We start from the raw sequence: 22,666 nt of genomic DNA, 5'->3' as shown, positions 1-22,666 counted from the left end.
GAGGTGATAATTCATATAAAACACACAGGCAGTACTTATATACAATACAGTTACACATAGTTACATAGGCTGAAAAGAAACATTTGGGCAATCCAGTCCACTCTCTCACATCTGTTTTTGCTGTTGATCCAAAAGAAGGCAAAATCCCAGTTGGCAGTGCTTTCTAATTTTGCAAACTAGGAAAAAAATCCTTTTCAACTCAAGAATGGCAATCATATCTCTCCTTGGATCAAGAACCTGTTATACCAACCTGTAAAATATTACATCCCTGAATAGTATGTTCTTTCAAGTATTCATCCAGTTGCTGTTTAAATATCTATCCAGACTCTGATAAAACCACCTCTTCAGTCAGAGAATGCCATTGCCAAATCCTTTTTGTTCTTACTGTAAAAACCCTTTAGTTAGCCTTAGACTAAGTCTCCTTTTTCCAGTCAAAATGCATGGTAAGATTGAATAACCAACCAGCTAAACTACTCCAAAATGGAACATGGAGACATCGTAAAACTTCAAAGTTAGAAAAAAACTGGCTGCGTCTCAAATGCCCCCCTTCAACATCCACATATACCTGGCAAAGGTACATACGGGGGTATTGTTGTACTCAGACGACATGGCTGAGCAACATATGTAGTATTATACAGTCGTAGCATACATGAGATTTGCTAAATATACTGTGCAAACTCACTTTGTCAAAAAAGGAAAAAATACGCTTATTACCACTACACTTGGTACAAGCTAGCAGAAAAATGTTCCTACGCTAAGGTTAAAAATATGCCTTTTGAAATACCCTGGGATGTCTTCTTTAAGAAATAGTATGCCTTTATGGGGTAGTTGGATTAAATAGCCTGCTAAAATACTCTAAAATGGGATATGGACACAGCGTAAAAATTCAAAGTTTGAAAAAAAAAATGGAATGGCTGTGTCTCAAATGTGCCCCTCCAATGTCCACATATACCTGGCAAACGTACATACGGGGGTATTGCTGTACTCAGCCGACATAGCTGAACAACATATGAAGTATTATACAGTCATAGCACACATACATTTGATCCACTTGTATAGTCGTTTTCACTTAATTTAGTAGCAGCTGTTATCTAATCCAGTGATCTAATTGGCATACATTTAATAAAGCCTTCTGAGACACTGTATACATTGTAAATACTTGATAAGCTGCTACTAACTTGTATTTAGTATCCCCAGACTTCCAACTAGATCTAAGTAATCAGTCACTATTCTATGTCTATATGCAGCCTTATTTCCCTTTATTGGGAAGTTTTTATATTTTTTTAAATATATATTTATTGCAGATCTAACAATAAGGGTTAAGCCCAAGATAGTACTGGTACTACCTGAACTGATATATCACTGTGGTTAATTCTTAAATTTTTAGTGGGGAATTCTTGTGATTGTATATCTTTTTTTTAACTTTGAAAAGTAATTTTAACATTCAAACATTGTTGCTCCATATCGCTCTCATCCCCTTTAGTATAAAATAATAGTTTTAAGACATCACATTGGTTAATAAAAGCTTGATCAATACTTTCCCTGTTTTCTCTACTTCCCCTTGTTTTTCCTAAATTCAAGCATATCAGTAATACTGGTATTGGGCACCTACACCTCATTATTCGTTCATTTATACATGTTGCTTGAAGCTAATGGTTTCTTACAGGTCTCCGTCATACTGTTGCTAACTGTTGTTGCTTCCCACATTGATAGGAAAGGGATACATACCTGTTGCACACAAATACGCACTCACCCACTCTCTGTCTCTTTCTCTCCCATTGCTAATCTATGTTGTAAATTCTAAAATTTAAACGCTTCACCTAAACAGAAGTAGCCGCAGGGATAAATAAATAATATATATATATATATATATACTTTTTATATTAGTGTCTCCTGCAAGATATAGTAGTCCTCATTTGTTAGTGCAATGTATGTGACCAAAAAAAAATAAATGTAAAGGCTTAGTCCAACCTTTGCTGATGGCAATTTTTAGAGTCTAATTATTACCAATAAATCCTTTTTTGTTTTCTGACCTTTGGTCTTTTATATTTGTGCTTTAGACTCCTATATAATTGGAGCTATTCTGCACAAAACTGGCTGTTTCCGCCCAGTACCTTTTCCTGGTACACTATTCTCAAGTCTTCTGTTTTCAATCTTTCACATTCTTTCCTTAATTCTGAAATTTCAATGTCAAATTTTCTAAGGGTTAATTGCCTCCGCTTTATGATGAATGTCATGGTTTGGACTGAGAGGCTGTCCATAAGGGTATACACCTCGTCCATGAACTCCATGTCATCCCTCTCAAATGTAGTCAGTTTATTAAACCTCAAACCCCTCGGGACAATTTTATCTTTGATATATTTTTCAAGTGTGGCCACCTCCCATTTAATTTTTAATTATTTTGCCAGGAGGGTTTCAAGTTTATTGCATATTGATTTAATCTGTGCATCTTTCTCATTAGCAGTGTCATTAATTGTCGATGAAGTGACATTCTTAAATTTACTATCTATGTCCATACATAGAGTATGTCTCTTTTTGAATGCTTCCATATTCCAGCAACTACCAAAAAGTCATGGAAAAATAAAGATGTATAGTAGTGAAGAGAATTTGGGTGCTAGAAAATATATGTAGAACAGGTAACACGTTTATATATATATATATATATATATATATATTTAAGTTACAACATTTAATATTGCTCCACTTATTATTACATTATCATTTTATGCTGGATTGGTGAATTGGGATTGCACCTAAATGTGTAGCAATTATAATTCTAGTAAACTACAGGAGTGTTACCTGTTCTACATATATTTTCTAGCACCCAATTTTACTACTATACTGTCTGTAAAGCATCATCTAATGTTTGCACTTTCTTTATTGCGAATTCTGCTTAATTTAGAATTTATCTCCTACTCTATTAATAGCTTGCTGACTCTGGAGGAGCCTCCTGTATGTAAATAATGTTCAATTTACAGAGCAGGAGATAAAAACTTTTAAAAGTAAGTTACATCCGATGGAAAGTGGAACTATTTTGTTTTCATGCAGGCTGTGTCAGTCACAGCCTGAGGATGTGTGGCTTGGGCTGCATTAACAGAAACAAAGTGATTTAACCGGTTAATGGCATTAAATTTAGCAATGAGACTGTAGGGGCATGATCCATACACCAAAACTGCTTCATTAAGCTACAGTTCTCTTGGTGTCTATAGTGTCCATTTAAAGTCTCTCTTTTAGAGGAGCTCCATATTAATTGAGTGTCTGAGTGTATAACTGAGTACCACAGCAATAATACTAAGATTAATGTGTCTTTAAACTACAATAAATGTGTTTAGAAACCAGTCCGTGCAAATAAGATACACTGTTCTTTTTCTAATGTACATTTTAGTTACAAAAATTGTTATTTGCAAATCATCTAAAATTTCTCAGACCAGCTCCTCCACTCCCTACACCCCCACTCACACCCTTAAAATGAAAGTGGCCATCTTTGTCCATTTGAAATGTTGGGAGATATGTCATTGTAGTCTGGCAAGCTAGTCAACCTCAGATACTTTTATCTACCAGTATCCTAGTGGTTTGTTCCAGGCCTGAATAGCATTGAGAGCACTGACGATCAGCCCATGCACCATCCCTCACAATACTTGGCCAGTACTAATGCTGTCATATTCCTTACTGGTGCAAAACTGTGCAAGCAGACATCTCAACACACTTTACACTATTTTAATTTTCAATAGCAAGGTTTAAGGCAGCCCACAATCTGTCAACCTTTTAAAACTAGTTCCTTTGGGAGCAATAACCCCCCTGTCACCCCCTCCCCCCCCCCCCCCCCCCCCAACCATTGTCAACCCTTCCATGTGTGTGACAGACATTTAGCTGTTGTGAATTGACTCTCATCGGTGCAAAACATGTCCAGTTTTTTTCCAGTATTTTTTTCTCACCTTTTTTTTTGTTTTGTCTTAATCGGTGACAACTTTTGTTATTTCAGAATAAAGTTTAGATTTATACTGAATCTTAACATAAGTGACATCAAATGCAGATGTTACCAAATATCTTAAATGAATATTACCTTTCCTTAGTGACTCTTCCGCTTCTAAAACTTTGCATATATTTTCTGCTGGAGACACTTTTATTAATCCATTGGATTCCTTGCAATGGGTTTGTTTACTAGTATTTTATTTTAAACATATTTTTATTTTCAGAGTTATGTGTACCAATAATTTTATTTTCTTTGCTCTGATTTACAGAAAATTACTGGAATGCAGCCTCGTTTACTACACCGTCTTCATATCTTCATTTTTCCACGTTCCAAGGAGAAACCAGTGCTGACATATCATTTTACTTTAAAACATCTGCCCCCGATGGAGTCTTTCTTGAAAACAGAGGAAACACTGACTTCATCAAACTGGAATTAAAGTGTAAGTTTTTTTATTTAATCAACATGGTTTTAAAATAAGATCAAATTACCCATATAATGGCAGTTGCTGTTTCTACTGTATTTCCATCTCTGTCCTACCATTACTGTTGTGTTTGTGGGCTTCGTCATTTTTAGAAACAACTGATTACATGTTTAAAGAGCCGGTACAGTGAAAATCAGGTAAAATAAAGATATATTAACAACCCTGAGGTCTTACTTTGTGGTTAGTATATTAGTAGGTGGACACACAGGAGAAATCCATCGAGGAATGCCCTTAAATGAACCTTCTGCAAAACTGGAAATTGAATATACATTGGTTGATAAAAGTAAAATTTGCAATCTTTGTTCTATATTAATTAAAAATACATAACAAGGACTACACCACATGAGGTAAATAAATCCCAATATGGTAGACTTTTGAGCATGTTGTGCCTGTGGCTGCTGTAGGCTCTAGCAGGGGATAAGAACTTCTGAATTAAACAGAAAATAGAAGAGAAGCTAAACAATTTATGCTTATTTTTCAGGAACTGTATATGGAGACTGTGTTAGTTTCAATCAAAAGAGGTGTGGCCAGGGCTGCATAAACCAAGAAGCATAGTCTATAGCAAAATGCTTGACTCCCTCCAGCATGTGTTCCATCACAAATTGTTTCTTGTTCAGGCAGCAGCATGGGATCTTTCAGTAGTAAGGGATGATGTTGTCCCACTTGTAAGGAAGACATGGAGTTTCTACAGTTCTATTCATAGTATTTCTGAGTTGGGGAGGGGGTTGCCTTGGGATATGTAGATTATTCACAACATATTAGATAGACATTCACCCTAATTATAATATATAAAGGTGATAAGAAATTATACTCATCAATCGTTAAGTGTAAGCCACCCTTGGATCACCCCAGTCAGCGATCCTACATCAACCAAAGAATATGTACAGAAAAAGAGGGAACCATCTGATAATCTAAGAATACGGAAATGTACAAAACATAGTGTAAATCCACATTAATTGAATTATATGCGCTTTTATCAAATGCACTCCCAAGATAGTAGCGTAATCAAGCATATATAAGGTGCCTCCACCATTGGTGATGTTGGGCTATTATTCACTTCTCTGGACTTTCACCACTGAGATGCAGGACTCCAGGTGGTAGGTTGAAAAATAGCAGCTTTAATTGTTACAGCAAAAAATTCTTAAAAACAATAATAAATGTATGGTTGGTCCTGCGCGTTTCGTCCTAGAGATATAGGACTTTCTCAGGGACCAAGCAATAAAAGCAATAACAAAAATTACAAATGCAGCAAAAAAGCAGCCTAACAACCCTCTCCCGTAAGTCTCTTAAATAGGGCTAATCCCTGAGTCCATCTGTGATCCAGTGGGCATCTTCTTTCTTCTGATTGGGTTTGTGTTACTGTCAGTCACCTGTTGTGCTTAATTCAATCTTTCTTCTGTTCTTCGAAGCTGTTTTTATTTTCATTTGTATAACCGGAAGTGGTGTGCATTCTAACGTTATACTTCCGTGTATTCCATGTAACCGGAAGTAATATGTTTCAGTCACAACAGGTGACTGAAACTAACACAAGTCCAATCAGAAGAAAGAAGACGCCCACTGGATCACAGATGGACTCAGGGATTAGCCCTATTTAAGAGACTTGTGGGAGGGGGTGGTTAGGCTGCTTTTTTGATGCATTTGTAATTTTTGTTATTGCTTTTATTACTTGGCCCCTGAGGAAGTTCTGTCTCTCTAGGACAAAATGCGTAGGACCGACCATACATGTATTATTGTTTTTAAGAATTTTATGCTGTACCGATTAAAGCTGCTATTTTTCAACCTACCACCTGGAGTCCTGCATCTAAGTGGTGAACGTCCGGTTAAGTGGATAATAGCCCCCCATCACCATCGGGGGAGGCACCTAATATATGCCTGATTATGCTACTATCTTGTGAGTGCATTTGATAACAGCGCCTATAATTCAATTAATGTGGATTTACACTATGTTTTGTACATTTCTTTATTCTTAGATTATCAGCTGGTTCCCTCTTTTTCTGTACATATATAAAAAATACTTTATTTTAAAGTAATGAGTTCAGAGATAGACAATATAGCAGGTGACAAAATATTCTCTCCAAATTGTATGTCAATTATTAACCATGTTCATTCCAATCCCTTTAAGCATTAAACAGGGTCCTTTACCTGAGGATAAACTTCTGACACAAAACCCTCTACATTGTGCTATAGTAGTTATGGTGACTAGAATTCACCCTTTAAGACTTTGAAGCCAAGCCTGCATTTCAAGTTTTTTCTCACAACTATACTTGAATCACAGTGGACTTAAGATTCTTTCAAGGTTATGGAAATATTGAGTTAAAGTATTTTTGTCACATGTGAGAACATGCTAAAATGTTTCCCAAGGCAATGCTGCTTTTGTCACATCAGTGAGGTTCATTCTCACAACTTCACCCTTGTTAACAATGTTTGAGACAGTTGACAAGTGTCAAAACTTGCCAAAAAAGATTTTTACTTAGTAAACCAACAAAATGCTAGAATGTTAGAATAAAAAACAACCTGGCACATGTTAATTACTTAAAGTCTGTATTTTTATTTAATTTTTGTCTTAAGCAGATATCTTATACAATTATTTACTTGAATAAATGAAAAGAGAGTGATCTGTCCCAGTACTGTCATAGAAAGGGTCAATAAAATCCTTTATTAATTAGACTAAAAACACACACATACAAATACTAAATCACTTGTCACTTCCGCCACAATAATGGATAATTGGGGCAGAATATGTGACTAAATCTAAATACGCTAAGTGAGGGATATATACAGAAGGGAGTGGAGTGAAATTGACATAAATGGACAAAATGAGGGCAGAAACCCAGTAGGGGGTTAAGTAGATACTCCCCCGAAGTAGTAGCTGCACAATGCACGTAATACAGTTGCAATAAACCAGCTGTGTAGCAGGATCGTAATGTATAAACACACTGTAGCGAAATCTATTAGGATACTGAAATAGACACAATATAAGAGGCACTGAGGCTAGTGCTGTTGTGGAGAGAGGCATTGAGGCCAGTGGTGTTGTGCAGAGAGGCACTGAGGCTAGTGGTGTTGTGCAGAGAGGCTTGAAGACTATGGTGAGGCCTAATAGAAAGCAGTTGTTGTTGGGGGATTCCATCATAAGAGGTGTGGAGATGGACAATGGTGGTCTTGTGAGGTGTCTTCCCGGAGCTACTGCTCACAGAGACAGGAGACGTATCTGTAATATTGTTAAGCAAGCAAAGCAGGAAGGGGAAATGACTTGGCTTGCAAGGAGGTTTCAGAGGTTAAGGACGTTTTTAGTGTTTTTGCCAATGATATACGGCAGGTTGCTTCCACACTGTCGTTCTCTGAAGTTCTGCCTGTGCATAACACTCAGAATGACAGGCGGATGCGTATTAGGGACTTTAACTTGTGGCTTGGTGAATGGTGTCGGGAGCAAGGATTTGGCTTTATTTCTCATGGAAGCTCTGTTTGGAATGGAAATAAACTGTACAAAAAGATGGTTTGCATCTTTCTCAAAAGGGAACAAATGTTCTCAGTGAGCAGTTCAGAGGTTTTGCTAGGATGTATTTAAACTAGGAGGGGGGGGGGCAAAAGGGTGATAAAACATCAATCCAATTGTCCCCCAAAACAAGGACAGAAGGTGCCTGTAGCAAGTGTGTTAAAAAATGATAAGCTTAGAGTCATGTCTACAAATGCTCGCAGTTTAGGGAATAAGATCCATGAACTTGTGGCAATAATGGCAACTGATAGTGTAGATTTAGTCGCTGTTACTGAGACATGGTATAATGAAAAAAATGACTGGGACATAGCAATACCAGGGTACTCTTTATATAGAAAAGACAGGGAAGGCAAGAAAGGGGGAGGGGTGGCCCTGTATGTAAAGATAGCATAAAATCTAGCCTAATAGGTTAGTGAGACGAACATAGAGTCCATTTGGGTTACGTTAGAATTTGGTAATCACACAGTAATTCGTGTAGGTGTGATTTATAGGCCCCCAGGACAAATTGAAGAGTTAGATAATCTACTAGTTGAAGAAATAGCTAAAATGACAATGAAGGGGGAAGTTATCATCATGGGTGACTTTAATCTTCCTGATGTGAATTGGAAAACAAAAATAGCTACTTGTGCCAGAAGCACACATATTCTAAACTCCCTACTGGGATTGTCTCTAAAACAAGTCGTTGAGGAGCCAACTCGTAAAGAGGCCATACTAGATTTAGTGTTAACAAATGGAGATTTGGTATCAGATATTACTGTAGGTGAAAGTTTAGGATCCAGTGATCATCAGTCAGTGTGGTTTAATATAAGAACAGTGACTGAGTCACACCACACAAAAACAAAAGTTTTAGACTTTAGAAAAACAGACTTTTCTAAAATTAGAATATGTGTAAAGGAGTCATTATCAGACTGGAGCAACTTAAATGGAGTCCAAAAGAAATGGGATTATTTAAAAGCTGCACTACTGAAGGCAACAGAAAATTGCATTAGGCTTGTCAGTAAAAGCAAAAAATTCAAGAAACCATTGTGGTACTCCGCAGATGTGGCCAAAATAGTAAAAAACTAAAAGTTAGCATTTAGTAATTATAAAAAAAACCAGAGTGAGGAAGACAGAATGACCTATAAGATTAGGCAGAAAGAGGCTAAGCAAGTTATAAGAGCTTCCAAATCACACACAGAAGAGAAAATAGCACAGTCAGTAAAAAAGGGGGACAAAACTTTTTTCAGATACATAAATGAGAAAAGAAAAGTAAAACAAGGATTAGTTAGATTAAAAACAAAAGAAGGAAGGTATGTAGATGAGGATAAAGGTCTAGCTGACTACCTCAATGAATATTTTTGTTCGGTATTTACAGCTGAAAATGAAGGAAAGGGACCTCCGTTAAAAAAAGGATAAATGAGTCATTTATTACACGTGAGTTTACAGAGGAAGAGGTTCTATTTCAACTGTCAAAAGTAAAGACAAATAAGTCAATGGGACCTGATGGAATACACCCAAAGCTATTAAAAGAGCTTAGTGGTGTACTAGCAAAACCATTAACAGATTTATTTAACCAATCATTGTTAACAGGAGTAGTCCCAGAAGATTGGAAGTTAGCGAATGTTGTGCCCATTCGCAAGAAAGGTAATAGGGAGGAGTCGGGCAACTATAGGCCAGTAAGCCTTACTTCAGTAATGGGGAAAGTGATGGAAACCATGTTAAAGGATGGGATTGTTGAACATCTAAAAACACATATATTTCAAGATCAGAGACAACATGGGTTTACTTCAGGGAGATCATGCCAAACTAATCTTATTGATTTTTTTGATTGGGTAACTAAAATTATAGATCAGGGTGGTGCAGTAGACATTGCTTACCTAGATTTCAGTAAGGCTTTTGACACTGTTGCACATAAAAGGCTTATCAATAAACTGCAATCTTTGAGTTTGGATTCCAATATTGTTGAATGGGTAAGGCAGTGGCTGAGTGACAGGCAACAGAGGGTTGTAGTCAATGGAGTATATTCGAAGCTTGGGCTTGTCACCAGTGGGGTACCTCAGGGATCTGTACTTGGACCCATTCTCTTTAATATTTTTATTAGTGATATTGCAGAAGGTCTTGATGGTAAGGTGTGTCTTTTTGCGGATGATACTAAGATATGTAACAGGGTTGATGTTCCAGGAGGGATAAGCCAAATGGCAAATGATTTAGGTAAACTAGAAAAATGGTCAGAGTTGTGGCAACTGACATTTAATGTGGATAAGTGCAAGATAATGCATCTTGGACGTAAAAACCCATGGGCAGTGTACAGAATATTTGCTAGAGTCCTAACCTCAACATCTGAGGAAAGGGATTTAGGGGTGATTATTTCGGAGGACTTAAAGGTAGGCAGACAATGTAATAGAGCAGCAGGAAATGCTAGCAGAATGCTTGGTTGTATAGGGAGAGGTATTAGCAGTAGAAAGAGGGAAGTGCTCATGCCGTTGTACAGAACACTGGTGAGACCTCACTTGGAGTACTGTACACAGTACTGGAGACCACATCTTCAGAAGAATATTGATACCTTAGAGAGAGTTCAAAGAAGGGCTACTAAACTGGTTCATGGATTGCAGGATAAAACTTACCAGGAAAGGTTAAAGGATCTTAACATGTATAGCTTGGTGGAAAGACGAGACAGGGGGGATATGATAGAAACATTTAAATACATAAAGGGAATCAACACAGTAAAGGAGGAGACTATATTTAAAAGAAGAAAAACTACCACAACAAGAGGACATAGTCTAAAATTAGAGGGACAAAGGTTTAAAAATAATATCAGGAAGTATTACTTTACTGAGAGGGTAGTGGATGCATGGAATAGCCTTCCAGCTGAAGTGGTAGAGGTTAACACTGTAAAGGACTTTAAGCATGCGTGGGATAGGCATAAGGCTATCCTAACTATAAGATAATGCCAGGGACTAATGAAAGTATTTAGAAAACTGGGCAGACTAGATGGGCCGAATGGTTCTTATCTGCCGTCACATTCTATGTTTCTATGTTTCTATAAGCAGCACAAAGAAAATGCTGCATAAGGGTATACACAACTGGTATTACATGCTATATTGGGAAGATAGCATAAATATGTTGCTGATAAATAGGAGCAGCTAACCAGGTTAATGCCCCACAAAAGACCAGATATAGTACCATACTCTAGAAACCCAAAATCAAAGAATGAAATGCATATAGGTCTCTAGCAATATCACAAATTTAAAGTATATAATGAAAGTTAGCCAACACATCTAATAGTCATAGATAACATGTAATCTCTGTAGATGTCCTGATCTGTGCCTTCAAGGGCACCTGTCTCTAAATAATGAACAACTGCACTAATCTGTGCCTTCGTGGGCACCTATCGATACTAGTAACTGAGCTAAACAGGACCTGGTGCAAATATTTATATATTTCGTGCTACCCTACATGCATATTTCTTAGCTATATCGCTATTCCCAGGACCTCTCTACGGACTATCTCATTTGATCTATTATCATAGATTATTCTACCAGTTCAGTGTACCAGTTTAGCTCAGTTACTAGTATCGATAGGTGCCCACGAAGGCACAGAATCTGATGGTGCTGTATAAATAATAACAGCATGTGACAATATAATCACTGTCAGTGATGTAGCAGATAGATAAACGTGCAGGACATGCAATGTGTCTGGGTGTAGACTTGAGCACAGCCTGATTGAAGCATCTCACTGATGATATGTGAACAAAATCCTATAAAAAGGGGGATACTAATAGTGTAGTCTATTTTGTATCAGGTTGGCAATGGGACAAAAGTCAAAAACATACTTTCAAGTGCAGAGATTCACAGTCATCTTGAAGAAAACAGCATGGAGCAATACAGTACCCACTCTGGAATGTGGTAGATGTTTTCTTTCCATAATTGTCAGTAGAGCATGTAGTGAAAATTCAAAAACAGATAATATATTGCTATCCGCTTGTAACAACGTGTAGGATGGAAATTACAACGTACTTACATTGTATGGAGCAATTTAGTTGCTCTATGAAATAAGCGTGAGTGATACAATCACCATCTAGGATATATGAAGATGGAAATAAATGGCCAGATGAATCTTCACAAATTTTCAGTTTTGTATCTGAAATATACGGATTCACTGCTGACCCTCTCTGACATCCCGTAGAGGAACCCCGCAAATAGCCTCTGGCAAGTGTATATTTGCATCTACATTGGAATACTTTTTTGGACTTATTTGACCTCTGGACTTTATTATTTGGACATATATATCTTTACTATTTTAAGTTGCTTTTTACTGTACCCTAGTGGACAATTATTCTGTGGCACTACCCCATCTATTGTTTTTACTTTGTTTTCTGTTTCCATTAGTGGGGAAGAGGGATCCCTACTTTTGGGGTTAGCTGCCTCCCGATATTATTATTGTTTTTTCTAGTAAGTGTTCTTAGCGCTGTCCCTTTCTCTGTATCTCCAGAGAAAGATATTCCCCAACTAAATGAAAAAAGCACTAAAACAAACATAGCTTTAAAGTGGGGAGTTTCATTTGCTAAAATTGTTGTGTATTATTTTGCACAAAAAAAATAGTTATCATATATGACTGAATTGAAGTTTATTTTTCTGACTTGGCTATTTTGTCCTAAATGTTACAACACAATGTTAAATTACCCTCTGCCTGTTTTTCATTTGTTCAGGGAGACCTTATAAATTCACCTTGAGATTTAAAAATGCATTGTGAGTGTGCAAAGCCTGCTACCAGTATTCTAGGCTTTTATAGCTATATATTAAAAATATTTATTGTAATATTTTATACAAATTGAAAATTAAAATGATTCATTTACAAAATAATGAAGATGATTTAGAAAAAAATAAACTGTACCGTTGCTAACAATATGGCAATAATATATAATGTTCCCACATACATATAATTTTATTATGTGTGATAGATGCACTTAAAATCACATTCAAATAAGGAAATTAATCAAACTATTCTGATTTCATTTTATACCCCAAAATAATTAAATATTTAAATTGTCAGTTCGTATCAAAACACAAGCATCCAACTAGTCACAGTAATTTAGCTTAATTGTATATTATATTAATAAATTAGAATATTACTAATCCGGCTTTTAACCCCTAAACTGCCATTAAGGAGTTACTCCCTCTATTTTAAAAAAAGGAAAATAAAATAAAAAAATAAAAAAAATTCTGAGACTCTCATGATAAAGTGATTGAATCTGGATTACTTTGGATCTTTATGACAGTGATGTGTGAAGTGAACTCAGTGTTCTTTCAGTTAGCATCCTGCATGGCTTTTAGAGATAAGAGTATAAAATGGAGAGGAATTGAAGGAACCTTTGACAAGTCTTTATTAGTCAGAAACCAATGAAATTCTCTATTGCGCTGCTGAGAATTCCTCCGCTACGATCCCATTTGTATGCACTGAGCATGGAAAATAAATAACTGTAAAGATACAAGAAAGCTGCAGAGTACTATATTGAATCTCTTTTGTATACACAATTTTTTTTTCATTTAACTTGTAGTTAAACAAAAAACGTAGTGTCATTTTAAATGTGTTTTCTAAATCTCTTTGACCTGCCGTCAAAACAAATAAAAAATATAGATCATGCACTTATTTTGTTTAAACTAAGTCCAATTTAATTTTCCAAGAATTTCATATATATCAATTCGATACTTGAGATTGCTATCCAGTAAAATCATTTATAAAAAAACTGGACATTTAAAGGGACACACTAAGCACCAAAACCACCATATCTTAATAAAGAAGGTTTGGTGCATAGATGTTGTCCCTTTACTCAGACAATGCAACACATTGCAGTTTCTGGAAAACAGCAATGTTTACATATGTCCAAGAACATGCCTCTAATAATTATCAGACAGACAGCCACTGGAGGAATTTCCTGCTCAAGGCATTTGATTTTAGAACGTTTCAGATTCTGTGTTATCTTCCACAATGCATCCACAAGCCATAATTTTATCAATTCCAAACTACCTTTTGTCCATTTTGAATCGGTGTTCTGATTGTATCTCTGATTAACTTTAATGTTACACTTTACCTTATCATTACTTTTTTTTAGCATGTCTGTGTTCTTACCTGTCCAAAATTTCTTTGTATGCTGCATGTAAGTGCTATAGTAAATGTCGTTCTCAAGGCAGAAGTTTCTGATTTCGGATAATTAATAGCAACAAAGAAACAAAGAGCAATCTATACCAAAAAATAGTAACTAAGAACATAGTATTATAGCAGTTATAGCTATTTCTTTGTATTGCCCATATAAATATTTACTTGAAGAACTTCCATAGAGGCCAATCTCCACTTTTCTTAGTGGTACAGCAGTATTTATGGATTGGTGGTCACCTGCCAACCGGAGCACAGCCACCTGGTGTTAATTGTGGAAGCAATAAGTAGGTTCCAAGCTCATCAGAACATCCCATTGTTTTACATTAAACAAAGTACGCTCTTGTTCACAGTTCCTCAGCATTGCTCTGACGTTTACTGCTGAGTGTAATTTGGCAGTGATGTGACTTTAATAATTGCAGTCACATAATAAATGAGGATTTAAGCTGCATCATTCATTTTGAGATACATTTATTTTAAGAAAGAAAGTTGGAGAATAGTGAGGATCATAAAGTGTGTTGTTTATGAGGATGGGGTACTAGTGATTCTAATTTTGTTGTGTTTTACTTTTTGTTTGTTTGTTTGCTGGGATTTGTTTTTTTGCCTATGTTCCTTACAGTTAATGTAAGTTACAGCTAAAAGTAATATGATTTTGAAAAGTATACTTGATCCAAGTATGATGCTAACATCAAACTCGATCCATATGGGATTATATATTTTTAATAATTAGAATGCAGAACTATAAATCCATATGTCAAAATATACTATATATATATATTATATTATCACAGTCATCCTTCGTGGATTTTGGCCTGCACACTCAAGAGAAAAGCACAGCATTGTGAGTTTTCTTCCATTTTCCACTGCCTCCCAAACAGTTAACCATCCAACCCTTCTCTCAACCATGGTTATCCTTGTTATCACTGGTACTGCCATCTCTTAATTATCATCATACTTTCTTGATCATTCCTTCACAGCTACTTTCCACTAGTAATTTACTCCACCCATCCCTCTTCCAGAAGGTATAACTCCCATTTTAGGGTTTTTTTTATCTTTCCCCACCTTTTCATGTACCTCTTCATTTTCTGAATGTTGTTACAATTTGTTCAAATACAACTAGCTAAAACAGTGTTGTTTTTTTTTTTTTTATCAATTTCCATTCTACCACTTGTCATCACATCATCACCCTTATCCACAGCTCACAACCTAGGTGACATCTTTATCTCTCCACTAAATATAATGTACTTATATCCACTCTATCTGTCTCTTTACAGCTCTTTATTGTCCACATAATTCTCCAACTCTAACATTCTCATCTGGAAAACTCCTTATCCATTTCCACATTTTCACTATATCTGACTACTGCAACTCCCTCATGCTCAGCCTCTAAACCACTCCATCATTTCACTCATAGGCGTGCGCAGCCTATTGCATTAGGGTGTGCACCCTAAAGCACAAGCACACGCGGCGTATATAGATATATATATGTGTGTATATGTATATATGTATATATATATATACACATATATACACACACAGACACAAAGTTGTGTGTGTGCTGTGTGAGGGTGCTGTTAGTGTGATGTGTGTGTGAGGGTGCTGGTAGTGTACTATGTGGGTGAGGGTGTTTGTGTGTGCGTGCTTGTGAGGGTGCTGTGAATGTACTGTGTGTCAGGGTGCTGTTTGTGTGTGTGCACTTGTGAGGGTGCTGTAAATGTACTGTGTGTGAGGGTTATATTTGTGTGTGAGGGTACTGGTAGTGTGCTGTGTGTGTTTGTTAGGGTTCTGTTTGTGTTTGTGAGGGTACTGTTAGTGTGCTGTGTGAGTGTGAGAGTGCTGTTTGTGTAATGTGTGTGAGAGTGCTGTGTGTTTGTAAGGGTGCTGTGTGTGTGGGTGCTGTATGTGTGTGTGGGTGCTGTATGTGTGTTAGTGCTGTGTATGTGTGTTGGTGATGTGTATGTGTGTTGGTGCTGTGTATGTGTGTGGGTGATGTGTATGTGTGTGGGTGCTGTATGCGTGTAGGTGCTGTGTATGTCTGTGGGTGCTGAATGTGTGTTGGTGCTGTGTATGTGTGTGGGTGCTGTATGTGTGTAGGGCTAGAGTTCACTCCGCAGGGCTAGAGTTCACTCACGCGAGATCTGAGCGTTGCCACGGCAACGCTCAGATCTCACGAGAGGAACCCGGCGGAGCTGCTGGCAATAGCTCCCCGGGTCCTCTCCTGCCTCCCTCACTGCCTGTGAGCTGGTGAGGGGAGGCTGAGAGCAGAGCCGGACTTTTTTTCAGGACTTTTTGTTCGGATCGGAATTTCATTTGAATGGATGAAACTCCAATCCTATTCGTGCCGATGGTGAGGGAGCTATCTACTAAAAGGCTGAAAGACCTAGACTGGTCTTTCAGTAAAATTTACTAATACTAAGTAAAGATTACTTAGTATTAGTAATCTCTCCCTACTCGCAACACCGCGGGTAGCAACATGTCTACTAAACATTGAGCAGCCAGTAGCTGCTCATTGTTGTAAAAAAGACCTCCACTACTCTAATAAAGTGCCCCTTAGTGTGGCACCTATAAAAATAATTAATGGGGAGCAAAAGTGTCCAGCCCGAGACCCCACTCGTGCACCAAGTGGGGGGCCACTAAACTAAACGGGGGACCTAGTGTCCTCCCTCGGCCCCACCCATGAACGGCGGGTGGGGCCCCAAGATACAATAGGGGGTAGGACCCAAAATTGAAAACACACTTAATATGACATTATATGTAAATAATATATATATATATATATATATATATATAGATATAATATCTGTATATATATTTATATATTTATATGTAGAAAGGCCATTAGGCCTGAATTTGTGGGAGGAGTAAGTCCCCTTCTTAAACTCCCAGCCCCTACTCACTTCTGCCGATCCAGTTGATTGTCTCCTAGCAACCAGCACTTCCGGTCCGAGCTTCCCGCCAAACAGCTCACCAGCAGCAGAAGTGTCCAGCTGAAATTCTCCTGCCGTTCTGCAGTCTGCCACCCGTCTGCTTCCCGGTCACGAGACCGGCACACTCATGTAAGCTAGTGAGGGAAATAGCGTTCGGCTATTTCCCTCCGTTCGGGCCTAAAAACGTAGGGGTAGGCTCCCTTTTTCTTTTACATTACCCGTTCAAGTATACTTACCTGTTCGCGCATTTCCGCGTTCGTGCGAATAAATTAGTCGAACGCCAGCTATACTTACGTTTCATGGGTCCTTTGTACGGTCTAAACTGCCGACCTTCTTCCGGGTAAAACGTTGGTGCAATTCGTTACAATTTTGATATATCGTTCGTTCATACGAACGAACTATGTACATATATACTTACCCGTTCGGGCAATATTCTGTTCATCCCTCGCATACTTTCCTGATTCATGCATATATTTCTATTCGTGCGGATTCAGACGAATGCACACTATACTTAACCTAAGCAGGTCCCCCGTACAGTCTAAAACTACCGATCCCTGTTCATGCAAATACAAGCATTTCGTGCACACAAACTATATAAAACACATATTTCTATATACTTTCCGTTCGGTTATTTAAATGTTTGTACTAAACCTGTCAGTATGAGTTATTAAATCCGTTTTGACACCCAACTAAATTGGCAGAATTCTTCAACTCCATGCCAGCCCTGTACAACATTACAAACATGTATTAATTAATAACACGATCCTCTGGGGTAATACTGGTAAACCCTACATTTTCATTTTATTTTGCTATGTTTTCTCCTTAGTTTACGCAGTCATTAGTTTTAGCCTCTGTTACATTTCTTTGGCTCCAAAGATTGCCTGGTTTGTCTTGTATTTCTGCATAAAGTTATCAAATTCAAGTTCTTGTATTTACAAACCCAGGTATAGTATTTACTTACTTTAGTTTCAACCATGTCAAGGCCTTAAACAGCATGCACTCTAAACTTGCCAAAGAATAAATTGGTTATTTAAAACATACTGTCACAGCCTTCGCTAATTATAAAATATTCAATGGGTTTAATCCATAGCTCCAGATGTATTCTAGGCCTCCTCCGGTTTCTCTGTAAAAAAACACTTAAGCTCATCCAAGTACCTGTACAACAAATCAAGGTATAGTTCTCTACTCATTACGGGACCTTTCATACAAGACCTAATGCGGTCTCTATTTATTAGCTCACGGTCCTACGCCCTTGTGTTAAATTCTCTAAATTTTTCTACTTAGGCCTACGGCAAGAAACTACCCAACCTACCTAACCTGGTACCCAGCCACACTACCAGGTACTTACGTTCTTACTCGTTCATAGCACTCGCTACCACAAGGCCTCAATCAGCCTCCCCCTATAACGTAAACTCGTCCCAGTCTTAGACTAATCATTCAGATCCCTCACCTCAGGATCTCATGTTGCGCTCCTATAGCCAACCCTTACTACTAATCAAACGCCCCTACGTTACGCTCAAATACATCAACATCTGTCTTTACCCTTAGGCTTCTTCTACGAGATCAGCAGCGGCCAAGCCACTCTACTTAAAACACTCAGAGGTTCAAGTATCCAGTTATAACCACCTCCAAGGTTAGTATCCACACATTACACCAGAATTACAATTTAACCCATAGATTACAAGTGAACTGGCTTACAGGGTCCAGGCTCCGGCCCTAGCTCACCCAAGTAAATTCTGGTCACGCAAGGCCATCTCCCACCTCAACACGGAGGTACGGCCGCACACCCAAATCATAGTTAGACGCCTCGCTCGCCCTTCTACTAGGGCTGTAGTCAGGGCCTCACTTGTCACGGCCACACGTTTTTGATTCTCTTAACAGTCACCGAGAGGCCAAAACCCCGCCACCACGTCTGTGGCCATGAATTTCCCTAAGCCAAATCATAGTTAGAGCCTCTCACCACCACTCGGCATTAGCAGGGCCTCACCTATCACCAACTCACAGTTAAGGTTTTCACTTTGGCACTAGCATTTCAGTCCAATTCATCTAAAAGACCCTCCTCATATCCCCCTTGTCCTACTCCCCTTCTAATATCTCATTCACTAATTCATTTTAGAATGTCTCAAGAACCAGCTCCCATCGATGAGTTGCCCAAACAGATCCCGTTTACGCCCATCAGACCAGAGTCTTCATGCGAATCTCTCACCCCCTCAACTCCCACGTCCTTGAGAGCATGGACTATTCCTAAAATTACGGCCGAACTTAGGCTCAGGGGAATCCCCTTTCCAGCTACGGCTAGAAAGGCGGAACTTTACAGACTTCTCACCTACGAAGCCCCTGAGCCTAGGCCAGGCACTAGCTCTCAAGGACAGCCACCAAGCGCTGGCACGGCCACCCAGGATGCCCTAGCAGCAATCTTGGCCAACCTGCAGACTTTGAATAGCAGGCTATCTAAGGTGGAGAGCGCCATCGCCTCCCCAGGTAACACCCCAGGCCTTCCAGCCTCCACCCCGGCAGTCCCTGCTGTACCACAATGCCCCCCCCATACTCACAGCTATATCTCCTTTTGAGTCACCAGCTCACTCCATCCCAGACTCCATCAGGAAAGAAATCCTAGACGGGAAGGATAGATGAAACCTTAAGGGACCAGAAAACAGGGAGGACAAAACCCTACCCTATTACCGGCTCTTAGGTAAGGGATGGTCACCTAGACTGGGTAGAAAGGGTAACCCTAGGGTAATGAAACAAAACAAAGAAAATAAATCCAAAGGTGGTCTAACTAAGAGACAACCATGAGGACAATTACCCAGTCCAATTCCAATAGTAAATGTTAACAGGAAAGAAAATAATAAATAACTTTATTAAGGTATATAATACAATGTATACATAAATACCAATCTAAATAGATAGAGTCAGTTAAGAGGAATAACCCACCATCAAAAATAGAGATAGGTGGCTAAATAGTAGCCTACTGTATATAATCCTTCTAAAAAGAAAAGAAAAATAATAATGACTCAATGATGCTTGGGCTAAGGGTCTAGAAACACTAATATGGGTGGAGAGGCTAGGTGGAGAGTAGTGGGTAATGGAATGTGTGGATCATAATCTCACATTCATATAGCCCCACATATAGTAAACTCCTCCACAAGTAGTCACCCTTAGTGTTCCAACCCTATACTCCTGGGAAACACCTTCAAGGGTGTTCCAATCCAGACTTATCTATAATAGAAAAATACACCAAACTTAAAATAAAATAAAAACTAATGGTAACCAGTCTAAATAGAGAGAGACAGAGAGGAAAGAAGAGAGGCCAGGCACGAAATGGAAGTGGCTAATTAATAGCCTACTAAGAGAGCTACCTTTCTAAAATAGAAAGGAGATTAACTAAATAGTGCTCTGGCTAAGGGTCCTCTTAACTGACTCTATCTATTTAGATTGGTATTTATGTATACATTGTATTATATACCTTAATAAAGTTATTTATTATTTTCTTTCCTGTTAACATTTACTATTGGAATTGGACTGGGTAATTGTCCTCATGGTTGTCTCTTAGTTAGACCACCTTTGGATTTATTTTCTTTGTTTTGCTAGACGGGAAGGATGTGTGTCTGGTGTCTCTGCTTAGAGCCTCCCAAGACATACTGGAGAACAGGGCATACAATTACGGGAACATCTCAGTGGTGCTTAAGACTAGAGACCCTAGGCTTAACAAGAAACTATCCATCCCTCAGTTTGTGATAGCCTTCGGGATATACCGTGATGTCATCTGCATGTTGTATCCCCACAGAAGAGAGGAGCTAGACCTATATCTCCACAAAGTGGTGGATTTAGGCATCAAGGACGGGGGCTCCTCTTTTTACGACTATCATAAGTCGGTATCAGCGAAGGTGGCGACCCATCTGAAAAAGTTTAATGTCAGAATTAACTGGTGTCAGATGGATACAGAATTATTCTGTCGCCACTTCGCTGGTCTCAGGCCCCCGTCTTGCGCCGTATGTAATTCTACATCCCATACGGCGAACTTATGTCCTTCCGAAGCCGATCCTACCACCTCCACTCCCACCCCTCAACCCACTTTCACCCCTCACAGCAAATCAACGGGTGCTCAACGGGATAAGCTGGGTAGGCCAATCTCCTTTTTAGATAAAGCTCAGGTGTGCAATAATTTCAACGCAGGCTCCTGCAGTTTCAGCGCCTGTAGATTGTTGCACATCTGCTCCATATGCTTTAGGGCGCATACCAAGACCATGTGCCCGGCCAGGTTGTCCCATAACAAATGACTAACCGACATCAATGTCGACAACCTGTTTTTTTACCTAAGAACACACCCTAGCAGGCATCTGGTGGAGTTCACGGGTCTTGTAGCCATCCCCTCTGGCACACTAGAATGTCCCAACCTCTTGTCAGCATGCCAAGATCCAGTTTCCACAGACACTCTCCTTTCCTCCGAAGTTTCTAACAGTTTCATGATCGGCCCCATTCACCTCCTCACCGTTTTCTTCCTGGAGCACTAATCCCATTGGTGTCGCAGTACACAAGTATTCTAATAAAAAAACGTCTAATTATCGATTTATCGGCACTGCACTCCTCTTTTGTTCCCAGCATTAACGCACTCATACCCACAGACGAATTCTCACTTCAGTACGTAACAATTGACGACGCCATACAATCCATTATCTCAACTGGTAGTCGCCCCTCGCTCAGCAAAACGGACCTAACAAATGCTTTCAAATTACTACCCATGCACTCCTCACTCTGGCATTTGCACGGTGTTAAATGGCGAGAAAAGTACTACTTTTCCACATTACTTACTTTTGGTTCTCGAAGCAGCCCCAAACTGTTAGATATTTTTGCTGAGACTCTATGCTGGCTGCTTCTGAACGTCCTCAGGTGTCACTCTGTCATCCATTACTTAGACGACTTCTTACTGATAGAGCCAGGGGCACAAACACCCACCGCTATACGCAGTACTTCAGCACTTTTCTCCACACTTGGTGTACCATTATCCCCATCAAAAACTATCGGCCCCACAACTAAACAAACCTTTTTGGGGATAGAGCTGGACTCTGTTACCCTCTGAGCTAGCCTTCCCCACGACAAACTGATCCACTTGAGAGGGGAGAGAGACATGTTCCTGCAGAGTGATGTATGCACCAAAAGGGAACTTCAGTCCATTCTGGGATCCCTTAACTTCGCTATGCGCATCATTTTGCAGGGAAGGTCTTTTATATCCAGGCTTCTCTGCCTGCTCCACGGGGTACCGGACTCCTGCCCAGTTTCATTGGACCCCCACGCCAAGGCTGACTTAGCTATGTGGGGGAAGTTTTTGGCAGATTGGAACGGTATCTCCATGTTTATCCCCCCTCTCTCCATTTCTTCACCCATCATTCACACAGACACTGCAGCCAACACTGGTTTCGCAGCCATCTTCAGGAACCACTGGTTCAGGGGTCACTGGCCCACTCAGATGGATGCCTTGCCAGGATTCAGGGAGACCTCAGCCCTATTCGAAATTTACCCCATTGTGGCGGACGCACACACCTGGGGTCATCTCTGGTCCGGCAAGGCAGTAAAATGCTATTCTGACAACTCGGTGGCTTGCGATATCATAAACAGGGGCGCTCATCTTCCCTTACCATCAAGCTGACCTGGCTGGCAGC

General features: G+C 39.1%; 1 protein-coding gene across 2 annotated transcripts in view; it reads left to right on the top strand.

The window, feature by feature from the left end:
• The window catches only part of CNTNAP2 (contactin associated protein 2), a 1,581,556-nt gene that overhangs the window by 1,450,562 nt on the left and 108,328 nt on the right, over positions 1–22,666 (top strand). For both annotated transcript variants that reach the window (XM_063452116.1, XM_063452115.1), the window contains exon 16: positions 4,242–4,412. In XM_063452116.1, coding sequence (XP_063308186.1) covers positions 4,242–4,412 — 171 coding nt within the window. The remainder of the gene's footprint in view (positions 1–4,241; positions 4,413–22,666) is intronic.

This window comes from Pelobates fuscus, chromosome 4, assembly GCF_036172605.1.
Source record: "Pelobates fuscus isolate aPelFus1 chromosome 4, aPelFus1.pri, whole genome shotgun sequence".
In the NCBI taxonomy this organism is placed as follows: domain Eukaryota; kingdom Metazoa; phylum Chordata; class Amphibia; order Anura; family Pelobatidae; genus Pelobates; species Pelobates fuscus.
This window is presented reverse-complemented; position numbering and strand designations above follow the sequence as displayed.